Source organism: Lolium perenne, chromosome 4 (genome assembly GCF_019359855.2).
Source record: "Lolium perenne isolate Kyuss_39 chromosome 4, Kyuss_2.0, whole genome shotgun sequence".
NCBI classification, from domain to species: domain Eukaryota; kingdom Viridiplantae; phylum Streptophyta; class Magnoliopsida; order Poales; family Poaceae; genus Lolium; species Lolium perenne.
In genome coordinates, this window is record NC_067247.2 from 29,892,835 (window position 1) to 29,911,559 (window position 18,725).

Consider the following 18,725-nt stretch of genomic DNA (forward strand, 5'->3'; position numbering starts at 1 on the left):
ACTTTGCCCCAACTTAACAGTGAGGTTGTCAATCTCACCGGCTTGTTGTAACAAAGGATTAGATGTATAGTGTGAATGATGATGTTTGCAGAAAACAGTAGAACGAGTATTGCAGTAGATTGTATTTGATGTAAAAGAATGGACCGGGGTCCACAGTTCACTAGTGGTGTCTCTCCCATAAGATAAATAGCATGTTGGGTGAACAAATTACAGTTGGGCAATTAACAAATAAAGATGGCATGACAATGCACATACATGTTATGATGAGTAGTGTGAGATTTAATTGGGCATTACGACAAAGTACATAGACCGCTATCCAGCATGCATCTATGTCTAAAAAGTCCACCTTCAGGTTATCATCCGAACCCCCTCCAGTATTAAGTTGCAAACAACAGACAATTGCATTAAGTATGGTGCGTAATGTAATCAACAAATACATCCTTAGACATAGCATTGATATTTTATCCCTAGTGGCAACAGCACATCCACAACCTTAGAACTTTCTGTCACTGTCCCAGGTTTAATGGAGGCATGAACCCACTATCGAGCATAAATACTCCCTCTTGGAGTTACAAGTAACGACTTGGCCAGAGCCTCTACTAATAACGGAGAGCATGCAAGATCATAAACAACACATAGATGATAGATTGATAATCAACATAACATAGCATTCCATATTCATCGGATCCCAACAAACGCAACATGTAGCATTACAAATAGATGATCTTGACATGTTAGGTAGCTCACAAGATCCAACAATGATAGCACAATTAGGAGAAGACGACCATCTAGCTACTGCTATGGATCCATAGTCCAGGGGTGAACTACTCACTCATCACTCCGGAGGCGACCATGGCGGTGAAGAGTCCCCCGGGAGATGATTCCCCTCTCCGGCAGGGTGACGGAGGCGATCTCCTGAATCCCCCGAGATGGGATTAGCGGCGGCGTCGTCTCTGGAAGGTTTTCCGTATCGTGGCTCTCGGTACTGGAGTTATTATCGACGAAGGCTTAAGTAGGCGGAAGGGTAGGTCAGGGGCGCCACGAGGGGCCCACACAACAGGGCGGCGCGGTCCTAGGCCTGGCCGCGCGGCCCTGGCGTGTCGCCGCCTCCTCGCCCCACTTCGTTTCCCTTTCGGACTTCTGGAAGCTTCGTGTAAAAATAAGATCCTGGGCGTTGATTTCGTCCAATTCCGAGAATATTTCCTTACTAGGATTTCTGAAACCAAAAGCAGCAGAAAACAGCAACTGGCTCTTCGGCATCTTGTTAATAGGTTAGTGCCGGAAAATGCATAAATATGACATAAAGTGTATATAAAACATGTAGTTATTGTCATAAAACAAGCATGGAACATAAGAAATTATCGATACGTTGGAGACGTATCAGCGCCCCCACCCTAAGAAGCAACTTAAACCTTGAATCAACACCGTGAAGCCAATTGCCAAAGACATTTGCCACACTAGTCGGGGGATACAGGGTAGACACTACTTGGATGACTGACCATATAGATCTTGCAAAACTGCACTGGAAGAATAGGTGTTTGATGGTTTCGTCATGATGACAGAAAACACACCGTGAACTTCCGTGCCAATTCCGCTTAACAAGATTATCTTTAGTAAGAATAACTCCTCGACGAAGGTACCATCCAAAAATCTTAATTTTTAATGGTATCTTCATCTCTCTAATTAATCAATCTCTCTCTAGATTCTATGGGAGGAGCTGGTCACGGAGGGCCGAGCGGCCTATGTATATATAGCAAGATAGGTTAGGACTCTGCTCGTGGTTGGCCAACGTGCTCCATCCGAACTGCTCAAACCGGGGAGGAGTCCTGAACGTCTCGTACTGTGGAACGGACGGACGAAACGTAAAGTAGGATGTACCAAAGCACATTAACACGGACGAAACCAAGGAGACGTTAGCTCCTTTATTATTAGGTATAGATAGATATAGATATTGGGTTACCATCAATAAAGTGAAAAATGTGCAGCTTGTTCCAGATCAAGCTTTCAATCATGTATCTATTTGACATGAGCAAATAAAAGTATCAGCATTTCAGGAACCACATGTCCGGTGCTAATAATAGCTACTCTCTATTACATAACCATGCCATCAGCTTCTGAACTGCCAACCACAGAGAGCAAGGACCTGTTTAACTACTTCCAAATGGTCCAAGGCCACCACGACGCACCATGACCTCCGAGAGCAGACACCGTTTCGACAGCCACCTTGGTCTTTTCAGCCGCCATGACGTTATCTTTTATGGTAGTGACCATGGAAAAATCATCACTGTCCTCGCTAGAATCGCCAAGGGGCTCTAGTGCTGGCTCCGAGAGGTTGCCAGGAGGATCTGCAACCTTCTTCACCACTTCATACCTGAGTCCCTTGTTGTCGTCAGAACCATTAATGCAGATTGTTGAACCTTCAGCAGCGTCTCCTTTGACCAGCATCTCAGAGATCACGGTCATCACATTCTTCTGCAACCACCTCCTAATAGGCCTTGCACCGTACATCTGCGACAAGCGAAGCATAAATAGTTGCCAGAGCATACAAGCACATATATAGAGAGAAGAAGTTACATGTCCAAAAAGGGAGGAGCCTGATTGATATTGTGATCTATAAAAGAGGCTGTTGTACTTACAGGTTCATATGATTCCGACAAAATAATGTCCAAGGCAGAATCACTCGCATGTAGAGAGATTCCCTTATTAGCTACTCTGTCAACAACACCCTTCACCTGGATTTTCACAATCTCTTTCAGTACGTCATGTGAAAGGGGATCGAATATCACAATCTCACTCAGCCTATTGAGAAGCTCGGGTGCGAAGTGTTCCCGAACCTGTAGAAACATAACATATATGAATATCAGTACGAGGTTATTGCAGACTTTACATGGACACCAGTAACGAGTTCACAAACCTTTTTCATGACAAGGTTCCGTGCGTCTTCCATTGTGGTTTCTCCAGCCATTCCTTCTGCAAGGTGCTTTGATCCTAGATTTGAGGTCATAATGATGATGGTGTTCTTGAAATCTACTGTCCGGCCTTGGCCATCAGTCAACACACCATCATCAAGAAGTTGGAGAAAAACATTGAACACCGAGTGATGTGCCTTCTCCACCTCATCAAAGAGGATGACACTGTATGGGCGCTTCTTGACTTTCTCAGTCAGTTGCCCACCATCTTCATAACCAATATAGCTGTAAAACAAACATTAACACCAGTCAAACTAAAGACTAGGTATGATGATGAGAAATAAAAGGGACACACAATATAAAGATTAAACCTTGGAGGTGCTCCAATGAGGCGCATCACATCTCCATGCTCGGAATATTCAGACATGTCAAAGCGAACCAACACCTTCTCACTGTCAAAAAGCTGCATGGCAAGCGATTTCGCAAGCTCTGTCTTTCCAACACCAGTGGAGCCTAGAAAGAGAAAAGAACCTATTGGTTGGCCAGGCTGATCAAGGCCGACTCTGGAACGTAACATGGCTTGTGCCACCAAATTAACCGCCTCATCCTGGCCAACAACTCGCTCATGCAATTTTTCTGCTAAGTGGAGTAATTTCTCCCTCTCCTCTTGATCAATAGCAGCGACAGGAATTCCAGTCCACCGGCTCAAAACCTTCAAACAGCACATAATGTTGAAACATGACAGGCACACAACACACTGGAATAATGGATATTTTTCAGGCTAGGAATTCCTACCTGTGCGACATGAGCAGGACCAACAATTCCTTCCTTCACTGCATTTATAGCTCTACTTTGCGCGTTCACTTTTTGCTTGTTGCAGATCTGTGTCCGTGTGGCGGTTGCTTCTATTTCGCTGTCAACCAGCATCCTTGTGGCAGCGCATGCCTCATCAATTAGATCAATTGCCTTATCAGGAAACTGACGATCTATAGTGCAGTAGAGACAGCAATAATTTCCATCAATTATCTTCGACATGTATAGATATATCCAACTTGATACAAAGAGAGTAAGATTCAACACATACCAGTGATGTAGCGGCCAGCGAGCTGTGTGGCAGCAATAATAGCGTCATCCTGAATTTCCAAGCCATGGTGGTCTTCATACTGCTGTTTAAGCCCTCGCAGAATGGCAATGGTCGCCTGCACGCTCGGCTCCTCAACGTGAACCTTTTGGAACCGCCGCTCGAGTGCGGCATCCGCCTGAATGTGCTTGTGGTACTCCTTGAGAGTCGTGGCACCCACACAGGGGATGCGACCACGAGCCAGTGCGGGCTTCAGCAGGTTGGCAGCATCAGTGCCACCTATACAATCACCGACCCTAAGCAGCAAATGCATCTCATCGATGAACAGGATCACCTTGCCGTCTTCATCCTCGGCACTCTTTATCACATCCTTGAGCCGCTCCTCAAACATACCGCGGAAAATAGCCCCGGACACCATGGCCCCGAGGTCGAGCTCTACCACCCGTGCTCCGGCAAGCTTGGCAGGGACTTTCCCGCTGGCTATGCGCTGGGTGAGGCCCTCTATGATGGCCGTCTTGCCGACCCCGGCCTCGCCGACGAGCGCAGCACAGTTCTTGGTCCGGCGGCAGAGAATGCAGATTACACGGTCGATCTCGTCGTCGCGCCCGATAACTGGATCACTCGAGCACGGCCCCATCTTCCGGCCATAGTTGCGTAGGCAGACGCGGTATTGGTAGTACCTCCACGCTGCCCAACACAAACCAGCAGTTGCTCCAATCCAGAGCACAGGTTCGACTTCTCGCCATACCCTACTCATATGTAGGGTCTTAGCCCCTCCCATACTGTCAAGCGACAATCTGTTCATATATTGATGTATACTAGGATTAGAACAGGGCAAAACGCTGGATTACTTCGTGTATATATAGAGGAAACAAGTACCTAAGATGTCTTGTTCTACAAGGATTGGACTTCGTATTACATACGAGATCAGATTCCGAAACTGTACCAGTGTCGATTTGAGACTTGGGATGAGGGGAAAAAATGTTACCTTTGTTCGCCCGGTTGCTCTCCGTGGCCCGCCGCCGCCTGGAGCCCTGTCCGCCTCGGCCTAGTCAGGTGCGCACCAGCGTCACTCTACTCCTCCTAATGTGCCGCTCGCCGCCGCCCTGGATGCCTCGTCGCCTCGACCAGGTCAGGCTCGCGCCGCCGCCGCCACTCTCTGCTCGCTGACGACGTGGAACCTGGACCTCCGCCGGCGCGGCTCGTGTCCCAGTCCGCCGCCCTCTGCTTGTCGCCGCCCAGAGGCCCCAGAGCCCTTGTCGCGTCGGACTTGGTCAGGCTCGGCCTCTCCAGACTCCAGTCCCAGTCCGGTCAGGTCACGCCCGCACTGGTCAAAGCGTCCATGTACTAGACCTGCGTCTCGTGGGCCGATCGGTATAATAATGATTTTATCTGCTAAAAAAAGGTAAATAATGATTTCGTCAGTCTTAAACCTATCAGTTTTTTAGTCGGTTTATCAAAGGGTGTTTACCGAGGTTTAAAATAGCACGCTATTATTTAGCTAATAGCGTGCAATAGCATATTTTAACAGTTTACGCTAAATTTTAATAATTTTACTCGCTATGACACTATTTCCGAAATAGCACGTTATATCAGGCTAAAAAATCATACCGTCATCTTGTTATTTTTTACACCGTATTGGTACAAGGGTTTAAGTTTTGCTTGTTAAGAAAACAAGAAATTTTTGTTTGTTTTTTGTGGTGATGAACGTCAATATATTGATTCCTCTTTCGAATTGGAAGATAATATAGGTAATATTGTTAATTTTAAATAAATAATATATACTAGGCCTTATGAAATGTTGATGTTAGGTTTCTAAAAAATTGGAGAACTATTTTTGTATATAACTATGTATGTATGAATCTATCACTTTTGGACTGAAATTCTTTATTTTAAGAATTTATTTGATGTTTTTTCAAAATGCTATTTGAAATATATAACGCTATTAGTACGATATAGCGTTCACAGGATGCCGCTGATATTTCTTTCAGCACACTATTTTAAATCTTGGTGTTTACAGAGGTAGGATGTACTTATAGAAATAATTATACGTACATATTTATGAATGTCTATATTGTATTTCCAAAAATAAATTAGACAAATAAGTTTTCATTCATTTCTTTATTCCCCTTCTACTTATATACACATGTCCCTCGTCGATTATACCTTGCAAGTTTTTTTTGTAGGAATTCGTATAGAAAACAAAACAAAATTTTATCGGAAGAACGAATAATAAGCCAAAATCTAATCTATAGTAGATGGTAGCAACGAGATAAGATCAACATACCCTTGAAGATCGGTAAGCGTCAACGAGATAAATCTTGTGGATGATGTAGTCGATCACTTGCCGCTCCCAGGAGCGAGATGAAGATCTTGACAGTGCCGCAATCGGGCAGCACCTACGCACTCGGTCACAAGTATAGAGGTCACAACAGTCTTCGAGAGAAATAAAACCCAAATTATTGATTCGACACAAGGGGAGCCAAAGAATATTTATAAGCCTTAACAGATGAGTTGTCAGTTCAGTTGCACCTGAAATTAGACTTATTCGCAATATTTTATCAGTGGTAACAATTTTATAGCAGTAGCAGTAGTGAAGTAACATCAGTGTCAGGTGACATGCAGCACTGAAGCCGGTCGGTTTTTGGTTCAGTTCGTAAAGAAATATGCAGGCTGCGTGATCAGCTTGCTACCGCTCGGGAGTCTGCACTGCGCTCGGGTCCTCACTGGAGGTTCGAGCAATCGAGCGCAACCTCCATGATATGTACGAAAGAGAAGAAATAATGTATAAACAGAGATCCCGAGTGGAGTGGTTAAAGGAGGGAGACCGAAATACACGTTATTTTCAAAACCGCGCGTCGCACAGGCGACGGAAAAACACAATCCGGATACTACGGAGTGTGGACGGAAGACGCTGCTCCACAGATGAGGACATGCGATCATTAGCAAGGGAGTTCTACTCCACCCTGTTTTCTTCTGAAGGAGCAAATAATATGGAAGTCATACTGAATATGGTTCAGTCTTTGGTCTCGGATGAGATGAACCAGAAGCTTTCGGCCCCTATATCAGATGAAGAGATTACTAAGGCCCTGTTCCAAATGGGGCCGACGAAGGCTCCGGGACCGGATGGGCTCCCGGAGCACTGGTCACTGGTTAAGGAGGAGGTTTGTCGGGCTATTCGCGACTTTCTTAACGGTGAAACAATTCCAGAGGATTTCAATGATACGGTTATTGTCCTAATTCCTAAAGTTAATTCACCAGATTTGTTATCTCAGTTTCGACCAATCAGCCTCTGTAATGTCCTATATAAGATTGGGTCGAAGGTGTTGGCGAACAGATTGAAGCTAGTTTTGCCGGTCCTTATTTCAGAGGAGCAAAGTGCATTTGTGCCGGTCGACTTATTACGGATAATGTCCTAATTGCATATGAGTGTGTTCACTCAATCAGAACCAGAAGAAGGAAAAAACCAATTTGTGCTGTCAAATTGGATATGATGAAGGCATACGATAGGGTTGAGTGGATCTTCTTAGAACAGATGATGGAGAGGATGGGTTTTGCGCAATCATGGATAAGTATGATTATGAGATGTGTATCGACAGTGAGGTTTTCAGTTAGGCTGTATGGGGGTTTATCTGAGGCTTTCATTCCTTCGCGAGGGCTCCGTCAAGGGGATCCCTTGTCCCCCTATCTGTTCCTCTTTTGTGTTGAAGGTTTTTCCACCTTGCTGAAGAAAGCTTGTGATGAAAATATGCTGAGGGGCGTTAAATTTGGATCAGATGGGCCGCATATTACCCATCTTCTCTTTGCGGACGACAGCATTGTCTTTCTTGAAGCTACTGTGGAAAGCATGCATGCACTAAAGGAGGTGCTACTGGCCTATGAATCAGCCTCTGGTCAGAAGGTTAATCTCCAAAAGTCAGCTGTTTATTTTGGCGATGGTTGTGGAACATCGCTAAAAGAAGGTTTAAAAGGAGCTGTGGGTATTGAGGCAGAAGCTCTTAATGAAAGATATCTAGGCTTGCCAACTGTGGTGGGCCGGTCAAAAGAGGGCTGCTTCAAGTATGTAACAGAGAGCTCAGGGGCGAAGGTGGGAGGGTGGAAAGGCCAAGGTCTGTCGAAAAAGGGTAAGGAAATTTTGGTGAAATCTGTCTTGCAGGCCACGCCTACCTACCCGATGAGTTGCTTCAAATTTAATAAGAGGCAAAGCAAAAAAGCTGAGTTCTATATCTTCAAATTTCTGGTGGGGATCAGCAGATGGCAAGCGTAAAGTTCATTGGATCTCTTGGGATAAAATGTGCTGCCCAAAAAAGGAAGGCGGGATGGGGTTTCGCGATTACGAAGCCTTCAATCAGGCCTTATTAGCCAAACAGGCTTGGCGTCTCCTTACTGTGCCGACCTCCTTGTGTGCTCGTGTGCTTAAAGCTCGTTATTTTAGTAACTCTGATTTCTTGCATTCAAGGTGCCCAAAGAGAGGATCATTTACATGGAGAAGTATTTTATTTGGCAGAGATCTTCTTAGGTGTGGGCTGATTTGGCGAATTGGGGACGGCTCTCAAGTGGAGGTCTGGGAGAGCAATTGGATCCCAAGAGATAGTGTACAGCGACCACTGGGTTGTAAACCGGATTCCAATGTTCGTAGAGTGTGTGAGCTGCTCACAGAAGATGGGTCGGAATGGAATGAGGATAAACTCCAGGAGGTGTTTTATGAGTAAGATGTACTGGACATTAGGAGTATTTCTCTTGGAGGTGCTGGGAGTGAAGATTACCATGCTTGGAATTTTACAAAAAATGGGATTTTCTCGGTACGATCAGCGTACCATTTGGCGATGAAGCAAAAGAAGGTGAAGGCCGGCATGGTTGAATCGTCCTCGTCTTGTTCAGTCCATAAAGGATGGCTTGCCTTGTGGAGTACTAATGTCCCAGGAAAGGTAAAAATTCATACATGGCGTCTTCTGAAGAATGGATTAGCCGTGGGATCCGAGCTTGCACGGCGACGGATTAAAGCTGGAGTTGATTGTGTGGCGTGTGGACGTGAGGAGACTGCTCTTCATCGTTTCTGGCACTGCCCTCATGCGCAACAGGTCTGGAACTCTGTTCGCGACAAGGAGATGCCGTCTATTGGCGACCCTCCGAGTGATGTACGCTGTCACAGGGAACTTATGTTATGGCTGCTTGATTGTTTGGGTTCAATGAAGGATGCGGAGCTGGATAATTCACTGATGGTTCTGTACCAGATGTGGCTGGCGCGAAATGACGCCAGAGAATCCAGGAAGATTGATGACCCAACTGCTATTGCGAACAGAACGATGAGTCTGCTGGAGGAATGGAATAATGTTCAATGTAGGCCGGTGCCAAGATCTGACAAGCCAAAGGATCGTTGGACTCCACCAGCTCGAGATTGTTTGAAGGTGAATGTCGACGGCGCGATGGCAAAAGCTTCAGGAAATGGCGGTGGAGGAGTGGTCATTAGGGACCACGATGGTAGCTACATTGCGGGGGCATGCCATTTTTTCCCCTCCCTGTTGGATCCTGAAGAAGCTGAACTAAAGGCATGTAGACGAGGGCTCATGTTGACGAAGGAACTGAGACTAAATCGGGGGTTCAGTTGGAGACGGACAGCTCTGGTGTTGCTGCAAAGCTGAACTGTGAGGAGAAGGACAGGTCAGTGCATGATCCTCTGGTTGAGGAGATCAAGAAGATGCTACAATCGATAGAGGACTGCTAGGTTAAGTGGGCAAGGCGATCGGCGAATGATGCTGCTCACAAGCTAGCAAGGGAAGGCTGCGTGGAGAAAGTAAACAAAACCTGGTTCATTGTACCACCTAGTTGTATTGAACACTCTTTGGCTACGGATATTGCCGGGCTTTATGAATAAATAAACGCAGTGTTTCCCCTCAAAAAAGGCGACAACAAGGGATTCAAGTATTGATCACTACCGTAACAGATAATGTCACGGCTAGAGAAAATCCTGAAAAGACCAAGTTGGTTGCTGAAACAGTTTCTGCTAGGACAGACCGCAAGTCGTGGACCTCGTGGTGACCTTGGGCCATTTTGAAGTAGTAGTAGTAACGAGTCCTTTCTCCTTGTGATTGTCAGTTTAGAGGCTGATGTAAAATGGAAATTCCAAATGGTTCAGCGAGATACGTAACTGAAAGATTAATTTGGAAAAAGCTACGCATTTTTCACTTTATTGATGATGATAGCCCGCTGTACATTCAAAATTATACTTCCCTAGCGGTGAGAATTAAATCGTGTGTCATTTCCATTCTCTGGATGTTACAAACATTAATCAGAAGGATGTGAAGAAAGATGTTACAAGCATTAACCAGAAGGATAATTCGCAAAAAAAACGAAGGATGGGAGGAACTTGAGGTTGAACGGCACGGAGTAAAGACCTGAACCGGTCCCAGATATGGTCACCGGGTACCTCCTGGCGGTGTTGTGTCCTCTGTGCAAGTTTGTGTGCAGGAGAAGAGAGACAGCGCCTCCCACAAATGCTTTCGATGAGAAACATCGGAGTGTCAGTTGGTAGTTCTTCAGGTATGTACAAGGGGTACATATTCATCAGGAGCTAAACAACAGAAAGCACCAAGATAGATACGAGCAGTACGGGTACAACCCTGGGGTATATTACACAAGAAAACTCATGAAACTGCTTCTGCCAAACAAGGCCTTAGGGAGATAACAATCAGTTCAAAAAATCTGGACCCTCTGTTAAAAAACAAACCTGGATCCTAGAGCAGCCGGGCCATTATACAAACAGACCAGCGCATGAAGCCAAACAGCAAACAGCGACCCATTGACTAACATGCAGCAGGTGGACTGCCAGATGGTCAAAATGAGCTCAGATGGACAGCATGACACATCATCAGTTATAAATACTAATTCAAGTGTGTCACAAAACTCTTTTACAAAACTAAACGTTTTTCTAAGCTGTATAACTATATTGCCGGATTTGTTAACTGGTGGGGAGTAGCATACTAGAATTTCCATTTCAAGTGCTGGCTGAGCTCCCCGGTGTGTAGGTGTGTAATGGTGCGCAGAGGGCCAATCATGGGAGATCCGGATCGATATCTTGGTCTGCATCGACACAGGAGCCACTAATCGATGTTCCGTGAGAATGATGGCAACGGTGCGCCTTCTTGGGGCCGCAAGATGACGAGTACGCAGAACATCCCGAGCATCGGCAGAACAACGAGCCATTTCAGCAGCTTGAAGTAATGCATGTGGAAGGTAAGCGAGTACTCGTCAGAGAAATGGAGCCCATGCTTGTCAACCATCTCTACCAGCACAGTTCCTGTGGTTCTGACAGGGACGGTGGGAAGCTGCATCCGTTTATGTCCTGGTTCGTTGTAGACTTGGCTGACCGTAATGTGCCTATCTCCCTGGTAATTCCCTGGGACAAGCAAAGTTACCTGAAACCCAGCAGTAAAATCGAGGTCGTTCAGAGCTAATAAAAGTACTTGGACTGTCAATCAGGTGAGATTTTGGGCTGACAGAGTGTACCGTCACATTGTAAGGAGCTTGATTCCCATAGGGAACCCTGTACTTGTCTACAATCTCAAACTCTACCCAGAAATGCTTGCCCTCTTCATCACGGAATGTCCTTGAACCATGCTTAACATATACACCTTGACGGTTGTATCTATACGCAGCATTGTTCCTTCCTTGGTTTGATGATCTCCATTCCTGCAATCAAATTAGAATCAGAAATATTCTTGTTATCATGCTTACCACTATGTATAAATCGAGTGCAAGCTGCAACAGATTCAACCCAATGCAGAAATCTGACTTGAGTTTAAATACCGACGAAAAAATGGAGACATGGATACACATTTTGTACCTTGAGCGGATGGTGTGGTGATTGAGTAGAAAAGCAAAAGACATTGCCGTTCATGGTAGTAACAATAAGATCAAGGTCATCTCCGCCGTCCACATTGTCTGCCAGAACCATAGTGTACCTGTCAATGTGGAAAGAAGTGAGCTCACTTATCTGAATTATAGGTACAATACCCAAAAGTGCTACCAGATATCTTGCAGAAGAACAGAGAAGAAAGGACATACGAGGTCTCTCCAATGTCAACAACATCTGCGCAGCCACTAGAGCCCTCGATCAAATACAAATAACCATCAAAGGACGTAGTAGCAAGAGTTAGTCCTTGGGTCTTTTCTCCGCGTTTGCTCATGTCAAGTAACAGAACAGGACTCATGATCCTTCCATGTGCTCTATATGGGAAAGGCTGAATTTTCGAGCCATCCTTTCCACTGAGAACATAGATGTTTCCTGATACAGTCGGAACCACAACATCAGTGTGGCCGTCTCCATTGACGTCCCCGACAGTAGGTCGCTGTCATCATATGACAACAATAATCAGATTGCATATACAACAGCCTAGATGCAACAAGTAAATGAAATAAAGATGCTGCAACAGAATTACAGAAATATGTCTATGTGCTATCTTTAAGTAAAACCAAATTATGATGTTCTGGATCCGTAAAAAAAAATAGAACCAGAAGTCCGAATGGTCAAATCTCAAAGAGATCTAAGCAAGATTCTGGATGAATGCATTTGCCTGAGGTAAACTAGGCAGGTATAAGCAATCAATCACACCCCTACAAAAGAATAGGGTGAAACTTACCTGTGGAACAAGGCTCTTAAGATGCACCTCCCAGATTTCTTTTCCCTCTGCAGTCCAAGCTGCTACATTTCCATGCACATCAGCAGTGACCATCTCGATTTTCCCATCATCGTTGATGTCTGCTGCAATGACTGGTGCATGGATCTCAGCCATCTCAAGTGGGAAATTTTTCCTAATCTTGCCTACATTGACAAAATAAACATGACAAGGCTTATGGTTATTATACATATATAAGTAGTGTGTCAGCACATCAACAATACAAGTATGAACAGCTGTGGGTGGTCTTGTTTACAGGTGAGGCTCAGTGAATTACGAACTAATTTTCCAAATAAAAGATAGACAGGTAAAACTGATTATACTTTACACCAGGTTTTATACAATTCTAGTAAAGAAACGCTAAGGCATGTGAGTTAAATGAATGTACAGTATATAAAATGAGAGCTAAGCTTAAATATGCTTTTGGATGCAATAATTCATATTAAAAAGTTAAGAATCTACCGCGATGATCGATGACATAAAATAAGCCATAGGAAGTTCCAACAAGGATGTCCAAATTTCCATCACCATCCAAATCAACCACAGTTGGAGATGAATATGCATGAGCACGGAAGTTCCCATTTTCGGTACTCAAATCAAGGTCTGCAGTCCATTTAACTTGTTTTGTGTCAAGGTTAAAAACAACGATACCACTTGCTATATATTTTCCAATATCAATTCCTCCTAGCTCTTTTATATGCTCTGGGTTGTCATAATACCTGCCAGTAAAAGACAGCAAGTTACTAGAGTGCACAATATACGCAGCCACAGTAACACGAGCAGGAAATCATGAAGTGCTTATTTTGTGGTTCAAAGTTTTGCAACATTTCAATCATAGCTACAAGATAGCACAACAAGACACGCAGACAACTAGCTTCTGCCTTAGCACCTTTGATTCATTACTGGAACAAACATGATACAGAAGAAAGTCAATCAAAGCAAAGCATAAATTTAGTCAGGGAAGCAAGTGCCCAATCTAACTAGGGCCTATTTGTTTGGGCTGTGTCTGGCTGGCTGTGCAGGGAAAGCTGCTGTGCAGTAAAAGCTGCTGCGCAGGAAAAGCCGCTTTTTCAAGTTTCACTGTTTGATAAATTAGCTGGCTGTCTGGCTGTGAAGAGATGAATCGTCTAAATTACCCTTAGGTTTCGAGAACATGTATTTGTTTGCTGATTAAAGTGTATAAGCGTTTCTATAACTATTAAATACTCAGGCGACAGGATGTATATCGCAATTTCATCGATAAAATTAACGTATACCTTGGATAATCCCAATCAGCTTCGGTAGCATTGGAATCAGTGGATTGAACAATACACACGCGCACGGCTTTGGCTAATTCTTATCAGCTCTCGTAGCATTGATTCTAGTGGAAGCAACAGTGCTCGGGCACGATTGTTTATTTCGTGCGAATCTGGTGCGGGAAGCGACCGGCCGGTGCAAGGCATGGCAGTTTGCTGTAAATATGAGAAATAACAGTGGCAAAGCAATGTACCGGTTGGGATTTAAGTGCTGAAGCTGCGGGAAGCACGTCCTGAGGTGCTTCGGCCGTGTAGTGTATTGCCTGCTTTGGCTTTTGGAAAGCTAGCGACGAAGCCGGGCTGTTTGTTTCAATCCTCTAGCTTACTTCTATGGAAAGCAAAATAAGCCCAAACAAACACCCCCTAAGATTTGCCATGAAGCACCATCATCAACCAACCAATCCATGATAAGGGTGAACAGATGGGTCCTGTTATTATTAAAAGCTAATCTATAGCTGTCTTCGAGAGCATCAGTGACACACATGCCACATAGGACATCACAATAAACTGATGTTCAGATGCTCTTATTTATAAGTCATCAACCAGAAGTCATGAGCAACATGCGTGAAATAAATTACTCCCTCCAATCCATAAAAACTGTCCGGAATTTAGCCCTAAGTTAGTACAACTTTCATACTAAGTTCCCGGCACTTATTATGGACCAGAGGGAGTAGTAGCAGAGAAAGCAGCCTTACTCGCGGTCAAAGAAGTAGGATACAGCAATAATCATTTCCTGTACACCATCGCTATCAATGTCTGCAATAACCTGTAGAAACAATGTCAAACTAACTCAAAGCCACTTAGAGATAAGAAAACACATATATGTAAAATAAAACAAAAAGGTTTACTTACTGGTGTTGACAAGATGTGAGCATAGATGCTCACGTAATCTTCCGCTTTCTCATGTTCTTGTTCTGTCCAGTCCTCATCTCCCCACATGGATTCATCAACATAGTCATCATAATCATAATTGTACTCATCAGGCTGTTCTTCTGCATCCCGAAACAAATCAAATGATGTATCAGCGTCATCCTCTAGAGGCTCGCTATTTTCAACAGTGGCTGCTCCTGTTGTTCCCGCATCACTCGCATGAGTTTCTGAGCTTCCCGTTTGATCATCCGTTTTTTCGGCTGTTTGAAGTAACCTTCTCTGAGTATGTGAACCACTCTCGGTCGTGGTATTTGTACTGGAGATGCTCCCAGCAACAGTGGTGTTCGGATTATTTGGCAACTCCATATTTTCTTTTCCAATGGTAGAATCAACTCCCTGTGTTGTTGTATTGGTTGCACCTCCTACAGTCATAAACAAAAAAGCTCAAAATGCATCCTTCCTACTACCATGCACCTACAAGATGATGGCATGGATAATCCATCATCCACATCAGAGGTTACTGTGGGCACGTGACTTCACTTTCCTTAAAGTATTATCAGTCCTCAGATTGGTGACAATGGACAAATTATACAAACTCAAATATGTGAAAAGTCAATTGTACAATCAACAAATATAAGTGCGCATAGTCAAAAGCAATACTGTTTCTATAAATGCATCACAACACAAAGCTTTTGAGTTTTTCGGAAGAAAAAACACCAACACTAAACTAATAGCCCTAGACTTTAATATGACAGAACAGTACATATAACCTCAACACAGAGCCTGGCAGACACAAATGGCTAGAGAAAAAAATCCTTACATCCAAACGCAAAAATAAAATCAGGCATTAGGATAAACCAGTGAACAATGTTGTATCAGATTCTAAGTTCACTTACGTGGCTGGGGTTCCTTAGAAGATTCATCAGCAACCGCTTTTTCCTGAATGTTTGGGTGAGATTCCTCAGAAGCAGCTTTATTCACAATTGAACTATCATGAACATCCGGATGGGAACGGTCAACTGGATCTGGATTTAGTCCAACATGCCAATCTTTATGTACTTTTCTTCGAGGTACCTCTAGCTTGTCCACCACCATATATCCGGATATCCTACGTAACAAACAAATAAAGACTCCCATATTTAAAGAAAACATAAGAATGTCCTATGTTGAGTTCCTTACGTAAAGATATTCACTACACCATTGTAAGTAGCCAAAACTATCTCCCGTATACCATCCTTGTCAATATCATATAGAAGAGGACTCAAATGAACATTTGACTGGTGAAATGCAGGCCATCCTGGAATTAATATTTCAACAAATATATATTAAGGATATATTAGAGGTAGACATGCTATTCAGCACCCAGGGTGTTGATTTTGTTTTCCCATATATGCAGCAAAGAGCTCAGCATAGCATGCCAAATGGTAAGATGAAGCCGTACCTGGTAGTTTGTCTCCATCTGAGCCTTCAAGCACTTCTAAGTAATGGACAAATGATGGCACCACTACTTCCAACTTCCCATCACTAACTCAACAAAAGAAGTTCATTAAGTACTCGAAATGGAATAATGAAAAGATAGAAGGTGTTAAGGTAGCAACTCGAAGCATAAAATGAGCATGCATCAGTCATAATAAGTCAAATTAAGCATGCCTATGAAATGCTAGTAGTATGAATAAAAAACTAAACATACGAAAGAAGCTACTCTGTTCATGGTAAAGATGTACTTATCTAATTTACCACATTATCATTATAAGAATCAAACAGACGGAATAAACTACTTTGTACAGAGCAATCATGTGAAGATGAAATTATAGAGTAACAATTTCATCTCTAGATAAGTATAAAATTATGGGAACATGAAATGCTCAAATACATATGATACAGATCAGTGTGATACTAAAAAAGAAGAGGCCAAGTTATTTTTCAAACATATTACCTGTTGATATCGGCAATCAATGGGCTTGCATAAATGCTGGAACTAACTTCAGTCTGCCATCTCAGCTCCACATGTTTCGGACACTTGGTATTCAATAATGCATCTTCGTCGCTACAAAAATGGTACAGACATTACATCGCTGAATGTATACATTAGTCAGTACATATGGCTGATACTAATTGCCTAGGCACCTTTCAAAAGGTGTCACCTTACTTTACATATCCACTGGTCGAACTAAATTACTGAGTTACACCATAAGTTGTGTGTTTCAGGCATCTACAGAAGTGCACTTGAAATTAGTGCAATACGTATTAGTTCAGTCTTTAGTGGCAAACATAGTACTATACTGCAATAATCTGAAAGAATCCACATTTAAATGAAACGATTTAACTCCTTTCACAAAATGTAAATCCATTTTGATCCCGCTCTGGAGTTTTGCAGCTATTTGAACTTTGAAGAATCAATATGACACTGAATATAAGATTAACAGCAAAGTATTACCATGATTAATATCTGATGCCACATGATTTCTATGTGGACAAGTTTTAAATCTATTTCCTTCCAGATATATCATAGAGATGAACAAATGTTACGTAAGGACAGTTTTGAAGAGCCAGCCAATGATCACAAGCTTGTCCTACAAATTTCAGGTAACACCCATATTTTATCACAGCCTTTACTTTCAGCAGCTACCACAGAGCAGTACTGGTGAAGTTTTGACTAGGTTGTGTGGTTGCAGGCCTCACAGAAGCAAGAGTTTGTGCCATTTCATCTCGGTCATTTCTTTCTTTTCTCGGTTTGGAGTGGTAGAGGGAGGTAACGGGATATGGGCAAAGCTACCAAGACTGGACATAATCAGATGGAGCGAGCATATTTGCAGGGTAAATGTTGCCCCAGGCCCAAGGGTCCCACGGTTTGATAGGTGAGGACAGGCAATCAGATCATGTGCACGCCAAATAGAGCTCAGGTTCACATTTAAGCAACCGGATCATCATGTATCAGGATTGTGAATCGCATTCTTGTGCAGCAATAGCCTGCTTAACTGCATGCAGTGACAGGTTACATAACACCAGATCCAAATAAACAGGGTGGGTCCATTACTCTCTAAGCTTCCATAGGTCAGGGGAAGACCGCGATGCTCAGACTACACCAGTACTTAAGCACTAAATATTCCAATACAAAAATGCGTCGAGGTTTAACCTATTGTATGTATGCACATCGCGTCATTCTAAGCATAAACCTGAGCCTGTGGTGTAAACTGTGAAGGCATGAATACAGCAACCACACAAACTGGAACTGGTTGAGGTCACCAATTGCGACGAGTAGACGAGGAACAGCACACAAGCTGGTTAGGGTCAACAGTTGCAGCGAGCCTAGTGAACCCACGGAAAACCAACATGTCATCTGATGATCGTTCCCGGTGCCAAGGATCTAGCAAATCTAGACCGAGCAGGAGGAATCCCCAAGGGGGAGGGCAGGGCAGAGGGGCGAGGTTTGCTCACAGGTGGGGGTATCCGAGCATGTCGTCGCTGGCCTCGCGCTGGCGGAACTTGTTGGTCGTGTTGGCCTGCTCCGCGGCCGCGGCCGCCGCGAGGAGGGCGCATACGGCGAGGGCGAGGAGGGGACGCATCTGCGGCGGGAGGCTGCGGGCTGGTTCAGCGGGGCGGCGCTCGTGACGCGCCCCGGCGAGGCGGCGGCGGGGGAGAAGGGGATCTCGCCCCGGCGCGCGAGAGGGGAGTGGTCGGAGTCGGGGAGCGAGCAGCGCAGGGACGAACTGGGGAGCGAGCCGCTCGTCGGGGTGGAACGCAGGAATGGCAGAGGCGGCGAGGGGTTTTGTGTAAAGCTGCGGGTTATCTGGTCCATTCTCGCCGACGGGTGGGTCCATGGGGCCACCATTTACAATCAATCAATGAAAATAATAAGAAAAAAATAGTCTACATTATATTAGTTAACAGTATA

At 44.2% G+C, this 18,725-nt stretch overlaps 2 protein-coding genes across 2 annotated transcripts; both read right to left on the bottom strand.

The window, feature by feature from the left end:
* Positions 1 to 1,966: 1,966 nt before the first annotated feature.
* Positions 1,967 to 5,318, bottom strand: LOC127292045 (chaperone protein ClpB1). Its single transcript, XM_051321396.2, has 7 exons — positions 4,979 to 5,318; positions 3,994 to 4,787; positions 3,705 to 3,895; positions 3,281 to 3,621; positions 2,915 to 3,194; positions 2,637 to 2,834; positions 1,967 to 2,508 (listed from the first exon to the last, which is right to left on the bottom strand). The coding sequence occupies exons 2-7, from the start codon at positions 4,769 to 4,771 to the stop codon at positions 2,152 to 2,154; spliced, it is 2,145 nt and encodes a 714-aa protein (XP_051177356.1). The 5' UTR covers positions 4,772 to 4,787; positions 4,979 to 5,318; the 3' UTR covers positions 1,967 to 2,151.
* A 5,523-nt stretch (positions 5,319 to 10,841) lies between these two features.
* On the bottom strand, positions 10,842 to 18,548 carry LOC127292046 (protein DEFECTIVE IN EXINE FORMATION 1). Its single transcript, XM_051321397.2, has 13 exons — positions 18,269 to 18,548; positions 16,767 to 16,877; positions 16,272 to 16,354; positions 16,010 to 16,127; positions 15,727 to 15,938; positions 14,813 to 15,252; positions 14,656 to 14,726; positions 13,128 to 13,384; positions 12,630 to 12,811; positions 12,055 to 12,338; positions 11,834 to 11,951; positions 11,497 to 11,679; positions 10,842 to 11,405 (listed from the first exon to the last, which is right to left on the bottom strand). The coding sequence occupies exons 1-13, from the start codon at positions 18,394 to 18,396 to the stop codon at positions 11,091 to 11,093; spliced, it is 2,502 nt and encodes an 833-aa protein (XP_051177357.2). The 5' UTR covers positions 18,397 to 18,548; the 3' UTR covers positions 10,842 to 11,090.
* Between the last annotated feature and the right edge of the window lie 177 nt (positions 18,549 to 18,725).

Excerpts from the sequence above, each read along its gene's own strand:
- LOC127292045 (XM_051321396.2), bottom strand. The coding sequence starts at position 4,771 with ATGGGAGGGGCTAAGACCCTACATATGAGTAGGGTATGGCGAGAAGTC. Across the intron at positions 3,622-3,704 it reads GTCCTGCTCATGTCGCACAG|GTTTTGAGCCGGTGGACTGG; the intron begins GTAGGAATTCCT and ends TGCTGTTTGAAG. Across the intron at positions 3,195-3,280 it reads CTCATTGGAGCACCTCCAAG|CTATATTGGTTATGAAGATG; the intron begins GTTTAATCTTTA and ends TTTGTTTTACAG.
- LOC127292046 (XM_051321397.2), bottom strand. The coding sequence starts at position 18,396 with ATGCGTCCCCTCCTCGCCCTCGCCGTATGCGCCCTCCTCGCGGCGGCC. Across the intron at positions 15,253-15,726 it reads TTCTAAGGAACCCCAGCCAC|GAGGTGCAACCAATACAACA; the intron begins GTAAGTGAACTT and ends TTATGACTGTAG. Across the intron at positions 11,680-11,833 it reads CACCACACCATCCGCTCAAG|GAATGGAGATCATCAAACCA; the intron begins GTACAAAATGTG and ends ATTTGATTGCAG.